At 42.1% G+C, this 7906-nt stretch overlaps 1 protein-coding gene across 1 annotated transcript; it reads left to right on the forward strand.

The window, feature by feature from the left end:
* The first annotated feature begins 2012 nt into the window (after window positions 1–2012).
* BRS3 (bombesin receptor subtype 3) lies at window positions 2013–6553 on the forward strand. The gene is made up of 3 exons (XM_056130315.1): window positions 2013–2449; window positions 4048–4399; window positions 6140–6553. Exons 1-3 carry the CDS (start codon window positions 2013–2015, stop codon window positions 6551–6553), a joined length of 1203 nt encoding a protein of 400 aa, XP_055986290.1.
* Window positions 6554–7906: the final 1353 nt, after the last annotated feature.

Below are 7906 nucleotides of genomic sequence, written 5' to 3' on the forward strand. Positions count from 1 at the left end.
AACACACTGGTAGCAGCAGGAGATGAGAAGCTGCTTAAGATCTTGGGCATAGAGATAATTTGGGGAATCACACGCGAGGGTTTGTTCCTTACTAAACACCGCTGTGTGGCCATCAGCTGAAGTGTGAATTGGCAGATGCTGTTTGCTCTTTGCTAAATGATACACAGGAATCCCAGAGAGATTTTATCATTAGTTTTGTGCGAACAAGCTATGAACCATATAGAGCCATTTTCTGTAGCGATGATCTTAAAGAGCCAGTCCAGTGCATGAAATGACTTGAAATGTACATTCTTAAAAGTGGAGGCACTGGGATTTACCCAAGCATTCCTCCTCCCCCTTCTCAGCCAAAGCCAGGCATTCATCTGAGTAATTCAAGCTATGAAGATAACTTCATGAAGGGTGGAGGTGTAGTTTAGGGGGCTCCCATTAACCTATTACTAATTTAACTCATCCAATCTGTGTTCTTGAGAGAATTTAATGCACCTGTTGCATCAGTATAGAGAGAATTGTTTTGGCACCTCCTGTTGGACAGGCTAGTCAGATAATTTGCTGTTTGCTCATTTCACTTCCTAGCTAATTCTAATATGAAAATTTTAAATAAACAACACCTTATATACTATATGTAGTATATAAGTATATATATGCATATATACATATATATATATTCTCCTGGTTTAGAGAACATCCTTTGAATAGGAGCATTTCAGAGGATATTCCTTAGCAGGTTTTACTGTAAAATGCCTTCAAACTGCTGGTCTCCTGCTCCTCAACAACCCCATGCCCCACAAGCACACATATAAATCACACACTTAGATTTTTCTGTGACTAAGGGCTTTTCTTGCCGATACTAAGGTAATTGCCTTAATTTGTTGCTTTCCATCATTTACATGTCTATTATCTCTGGAGTAATCTGTTGCATGCCCTCATTTGCAAACAATTATTTTTAACTCTTTCATGCCCTGTGTGTCGAGACCTCCAGAGCAGTGTTCTATATTATTTTGTTTGGAAATGCCACAGATACATGGGAACATATTTGTAAAGAGAAAAATCCCTATGCAATCTTTTAAATACATATGTGATGTTAAAATACATAGTCTAGAGACCAGGAAGACAATGCAGAGGCAAGGGGCATATTTTGCATGCAGGAGCCCTGCATATCATCCGTGACACTACATGGTTCCCCAAACACCATTGGGGGTGAACTCTGAATACAGAGTTAAGAGTAGCTCCTGAGCACTGCCCAAAATTAAAAAACAAAAAACAAAAAAAAACAGTATAGCAATTAAAATTGCTTTAGGCACAAAGCAGCTGTTGATTTTCCTGGGGTTCTCATCTCCTAGTGCTTTCCTTGATGTTGTGCATTGCAACCCTGGGAATGTGCATGGAAAATGGAATTAATGTGCATCGGAGCGAGGTGAGGAGCCCAGGTCACTGGAATGATCTCTCCTTGGGACTGAAATCAACCCTGTCAGAGTATGAATGACTTATTGCTTCAGCTCCTCTCTGATATGAAATCTAGAGACACAGATTCAAGTTTTTGCTTCAGGGAACACACTCACTTCTCGTGTGAAAGAGGGTGCATTGGACCATCCTATCACAAGGGGGGAAAATGTGATCAAGTCTTTATTGGACTCTGTGGTGAGACAGGGAAGCAGGGATATTTTAATAAATAATAACTATTAGTAATAATAGCTGACTAGTCCTAGGACACCCCAAGAGGAAAGGATAAGTCACTGCAGAGCATTTCCAGACCCCCCTCTGTGATGGAAAAGCCAATAAAAAGGGGGAAAAAAAACCTCCTCCACCTCCCACTTTTCAGTGCCAGATCGGTAAGCATTTAGCCAAGCATGCTGGGAGATACGAAACAACTAAAGAAGAGAGTAGCTGAGCGTCTTGGATTTGTTGCCATTCTGCTCTTCTACATCTCATTGCTAGACGTCGTCTGTAGACGTGACAACCAACTACATTCGAACTGAGCAGAAGAAGCAGAACAGGCGCTGTCTTCAGAAGCAATGTCTCACAGAGAGACACTGTTACCAAATCCGACTTTTATTTCAATCACAGGTGACACTGAATCCTCGTCAGGCACTTTGATTCCAGATGAGAACACAAGTAAGAGACGGGCCGGAGACAACTTCCCAGGAATAGAAGCATTATGTGCTATCTATTCCACTTATGCTCTGCTCATTTCAGTGGGCATCCTCGGAAATGTTATTCTCATCAAAGTCTTTTTCAAGTCCAAAGCCATGCAAACAGTGCCAAATATTTTCATCACTAGCCTGGCTTTTGGAGATCTTTTACTTCTGCTCACTTGTGTACCTGTGGACGTAACCCACTACCTTTCCGAAGGATGGATGTTCGGGAAAACTGGCTGCAAGGCGCTCTCTTACATCCGGATCACTTCTGTTGGTGTGTCGGTGTTCACCTTAACGATTCTCAGCGCTGACAGGTGGGTCCCTTTGCTCAGTTTGAATTTGCAGGGATGTGGAATTAGGCAGAAAGAACGAATTCACTGACTAGCATTTTGCTGGCTATTAATTCTGCTTTGCTTACACTCTATAACCTGGATGGGAGATGGGAAAACCGGGGCTTTGGGGGCATTTTCAATTAAAGTTGTTGCAAGAATGTGAAATCTCAAGTGTTCGCATTAGAGGAGACGTTAAGATTGTATGCTTTAGGAATAATTTATTCCCTTTGAAGTGTGATTGTTTGCTTGAAAGAAACCGGAACGGAGCGGCGGCTTTCCCTCCTCCGTTATTAAGGAAGGCAAATTGTTTCAGGTGTAAAAGACAAACAATCCATGCTTTATACGTTAGTGCAGCCTAGTGGTACAACATTGTCAACATTAAAACATTGGAATAGATGTGAAATTGACCATATATATGCCGTTACTGGAAGAAATGTAAAAAGAGAAATATGCATGTAACTTATTTGAAATTCATAAAATTATTCAGAAGCAGAAAAGGGTGAGGTATGCAGCTCCCGGCAACTTGGTGTAATGTCACTTAACTGTATTAGTTTTTGTTCTCAGCACTCACTGACATTCTTATTTCTAGAGAAATAAATGAATCCTCCTTGACTTTTAGCACACTCTGGACAGAGTGTGAAAACCTCCGGTAGCCAGGGAGTTCAAGCTCTATTAGGATTTTTTTTTCCTGTTTACTTTGTTTTTATGTTGCCAGTGTAGAATGATAAATGTGAAAGTATCCGGGCATGGGGGAGATTGAGGCTCCAAATGTTAAAAGTGATGCTTTAGAAAGCCGCCAAGCAGCTCCTAAGTAATCAGTGCCCGGCAGGACCAGACGGAATAGCTTCTTCAGATTCTGGAATCCGGGAGAAGGAAAAGCTTTCCATGTGTCTTTTATGGCTTTTTGCTTTAGCTGATTTCATATTCTCTTTGAGGGCAGATTCACTTACAGGCTTTAGATAGTAAGGTGGATTTGTCGGAATAAGAAAGTATCTTGGAGCTGGTACAGGACTTCTGATTTCATCCTTGACTTACCCTAAATTTACCTATAGATCGGCTTGTGCAACAAATGAACACTTACAGGGCAGAAATTAACCCTTTCCTTCTTACAGCATCAACTCATGCAGTTCTTGTGTAGGAAAAATGGTGATGGCTCACTCTGAAGGAGGGAAAATTAGGTTTAACCGTAGTCATTTTACAAGGAGGGGGCAGTCTTTTCCAGCACTTAAGGTAATACACATATAGTGAATCACTCTCAGTCACACATAAAATCATGCTCAAAGTATGGCTGTGTCCTAAACAGGATTGGTACCTAAGCCTTGAAAATTGCAAACCTAACTCCTATTAGTGAAGAGGGGGGAAAGAGATTAGGCATAAATGAAAACTGCTCGGATACCTTTTTCTCTTTGTCTTGGAAATCTTCACTGACACCAATTAGCTCCTGTCCACTTGGTAGCAAATGTGTACTTGGTTATAGGCTTGTGGATAGGAAGTGGAAGAGCACCCCAGTCTTTGCCAAATCTATGCTTCTGTCATCTGGGTATTTGTTTTAACCTTTGCCTATGATTATATGTTTCTAGATACAAGGCAGTTGTAAAGCCTCTAAATCGACAGCCCTCCAATGCACTCCTGAAGACCTGTGTTAAAGCTGCCTCTGTCTGGATCTCGTCGATGATAATTGCTCTGCCTGAGGCTATCTTTTCAGATGTCCATACTTTCCTAGATCCTGCCACAAACACAACATATGAGGCCTGTACCTCTTTCCCAGCTTCTGAGAGGCAGCTGCAGAAGACCCATTCTCTGCTGGGTTTCCTAATTTTCTACATCATTCCACTCTCTATTATCTCTGTCTATTACTCGCTGATTGCTAAGACCCTTTACAAGAGCACCCTGAACATCCCTACTGAGGAACAAGGTCATGCCCGAAAGCAGGTATGTACTAACAGGGAGTCCTGCATGAATTTCCAAGGAAAATTCCTGCTTTTACCCCTCTGAGGAATCACTGTGCCAGCAGTATTGTCTTTTCATTTCAGCTTGTGAGCTCTGGAGTCTGTCAGACCCAGGATTTAATCCTACCTCTCTCACCTACTTGCTGAGTGATCTTGAACAAGTTACTCAGCTTCTCTGAGCCTGTATTCTAATCTGAAGGCTATAACTGAAATGCTTGGCAAAGTTCCTGATGCACTGTCAGCATTCAATAAATGGTAAATTTAGAAAGAACAGGCAAAGTTGAGGAGCAGTCAAAAGTGTGGAATGGAGAGGAAAATCAGCCCGGGCAGATCCTATAAAGTGGAGCACCTTTTGTTTTAGGAAGTATAAGGGAGTGATAGTAATACAAAGGATGATAGAACTGGCAGGAAGCCATAACATTATTCAGTGCAAACCACTTCCACAAAGATGAGCAAACTGAGGTCTCAGGGGATCAAGTACTGGTAGCAAGAGAACACAGTGACTCACAGAGACTTGATTAAGATCACTGAAAAAGGCAGGTGTGTACTCCTCTAGTAAATTTGAAGAGAATAAAAGAGCATGGTGCTAAAACATGATTCCATTCCATTTTAGAAAATCAACAGGAGGCAGGAGAGATAATAGAGCAGGCAAGGCATCTTCCTTGCACGTGACTGACCTGTGCTTGATCAGGTCACCCTATATGGTCCCTGAGCCCCTGCAGGATTGATCTGTGAGCACGGAGCTGGGAGTAAGCCCTGAGCATTGTCAGGTGTGATTGCAAGACAAAAAAAAACTTTAGAAAGGAATTTATTACTAAAAAATAAAACAGAATTCCTTCCTTTCTTGGGTGGGGAGAAATTATTCCATTTACTTCCTCATCAGTCTGTGGAAAGTTTGGAGTCTTTTATTTTGGAGCTAGCGCTTCAGTAATAATACTTCAGTAGTGGTGCTTATGAGGCTAGAACTGCCCATTCTATGGCACTGTGAAAACTTGCTTTGCTCTATGACCTTAGGTAATGTTTTCACATAACCTATTTTCTTATTCATAGGTGCAGCTAGGACTATTTCTACATAAAGCACTTTGACTTTTATGCCTTTGATGATGTGGTTAGAATGCCCACCAACTAACAATACTTTTGCTCCAAGTTGACAACTTTCTTTTTTAAAAAAAACTGAAGTAATGCTGTATGGATAATATTTTAAAAAGTTTCAGGCAGGCATCATTGTAAAGCAACAGGCGTGCAGACAGCAGTAAGTTCACCACCAGAAGTCCAATGCTATCCTTCAATTTACATTTTTTTCTGACAACCTTCTTAGCACCCCTCCCCCCTACAAATATTCTGACTTAGGCAGCCTCTGCTAAAAACAGTGAAAGCAGTTTTGTGTGGCATCTATGTTTCAATTAAATTAAATTTGCAGGCATTCCACACCGCACTCCTTGAGATAATTGGAGGCATTCTAGAGGATCTCAAAACCAGGGGTGGGAGCTGCTGAATGCGAGCCAATGACACTCGAATCTTGGGTTACCATGCCAATCAAACTTGCTGTATTCAGCCCACTGCCACAGCCAGCCTCCTGCAAAAACCAATTAGTCCACAGACATTCAAAGGGACTCTTCACTGTAAATGTCTATGTAAATCTTGAGAAAGGCTTTTTCAAAGCACTGAGTACTAAATGATTTGGTGGGGGCCCGGGGGTTTCTTTTTTTCTTTCCCTCTGCAGATTGAATCCCGGAAGAGAATTGCCAAGACGGTGTTGGTGCTCGTGGCTCTGTTCGCGTTCTGCTGGTTGCCCAATCACGTCCTGTATCTCTACACTTCATTCAGCGACACAGCCTATGGTGATCCCGCTGCGATCAATTTCACGATCACCATTTTCTCCCGGGTTCTGGCTTTCAGCAATTCTTGTGTAAACCCCTTTGCTCTTTACTGGTTGAGCAAAACCTTCCAGGAGCATTTTAAAGCTCAGCTGTTCTGTTGCAAGGCCAAGGTGCATGACCCTCCTACGAATGACACCGCCTCTAATAATCTTTCTGTGGTGGGGGGGAGTCCAGAGGCCGGGAACATCCAGATGTCTGAGATTAGTGTGACGGTGTTTTCTGGGTGCAGTGTGAAGACGGAGGAGGACAAAGTTTAGTTTTTCCATTAAAAAATTATATATTTTTTTCCTCCCAGTGTGTGTGTGTCTACGACACTGAGCGGTGAGTAAGTAGGAGGTGCCTGGTGTTAGGATTTTTGTTTGCGGATTGTATTGAAGTCTTTGGAGGGAAGGAGCCTTAGAAGTAAAAGACAAACTGAGAATGTTTTTTGGGTCAGCATACAAGCATTACTGTTCTAGGGGTTCTGAATAAAATAAAGCCCCCTGCTAGGTGTAGAAAGACACACTCGGCTCTCAGTGGGTCCTAAGACAGGGGCTCACTAGGAGAGATGGTGACATAAACAAGATGACACTTAACCAACCTGATTTGTTTCCATCACATCAACATCAGTGATGCTACTGATTTGTCACTTACTCCTGTGATTTGCATAAAACTCTGTGTGTATGTGTGTGTGTGTGTGTGTGTGTGTGTGTGTGTGTGTGTTATGCGCTGTAAATCTAGAGATTATACTTTGCATAAGAAAAGTGACTGCCTGAGAGAAAACCTCTCCTTTACAGCTTTCTTAAACAAATAAAGTCCTAAGAAAAAGGGACCTTCTTAGAACAATAGGCCTTTCCTATTTGTCAGTTCCACTCCAAGAACAGCCCTTGTGCCCTTGCAATGAATGTTTCCGGGGGCAGCAAGTCTCCAGTTCTGAATTAAGATCTGGGGCAGGGTGTGTGCCTTACTGGGTCACACTTACCGACTGCATGTCATTCTCCTTAAACTGCCACCAATTAATTGGGCAAGGTTATCTTTCACAAATACTGTGAAACACTGGCCTAATTCACTGGCAGGATGAGGGGCCACGTTCATCGTGGTACTTGAGGGTCTGACCAGAAGGACCCCGGGTGAAAAATCTGCACGCCTGCCAGGCTCTAAAATTCTCCCCTGAAGGAAATTCCTCTTTCTGGTAAGCAGTGCCATCTTTCTTGAGAATGCAGAAGTACCACACAAAATCACTTCCTCCACCTGAGCCTGCTGCAGATCAGCCTGTAAGAATCTGACCTTATTAGTCTCTGCCCTTGGAAATCAGAAGTGAAGTACTACATTTCCATCCACTGCTCCTATTCCTAATGCTACAAGCTTGTTAAAAGTGTAATTTCATACAACTATTGCCGATAGCTGTGTCAGATTTGTGGTTTCAGAAAATGTGTTCTTGGGGCAAATAAGAGCCAATGTCTGGCATTGTAAATAATTAACTGTGTCTTTTCAAACACTTGCTTTGTGGGGTGTGGGTGTGTTTGGGTATTTTTGAACTTTATTTCAATGGCTTCTGTAGTTGTGAACTTTTGCTAATGATGTCGCTAAAAAAGGAGATATATATTAACATGACTTTACAATCTGTAAAA

This window comes from Sorex fumeus, unplaced genomic scaffold (genome assembly GCF_029834395.1).
Source record: "Sorex fumeus unplaced genomic scaffold, SorFum_2.1 ptg000075l, whole genome shotgun sequence".
In the NCBI taxonomy this organism is placed as follows: Eukaryota; Metazoa; Chordata; class Mammalia; order Eulipotyphla; family Soricidae; genus Sorex; species Sorex fumeus.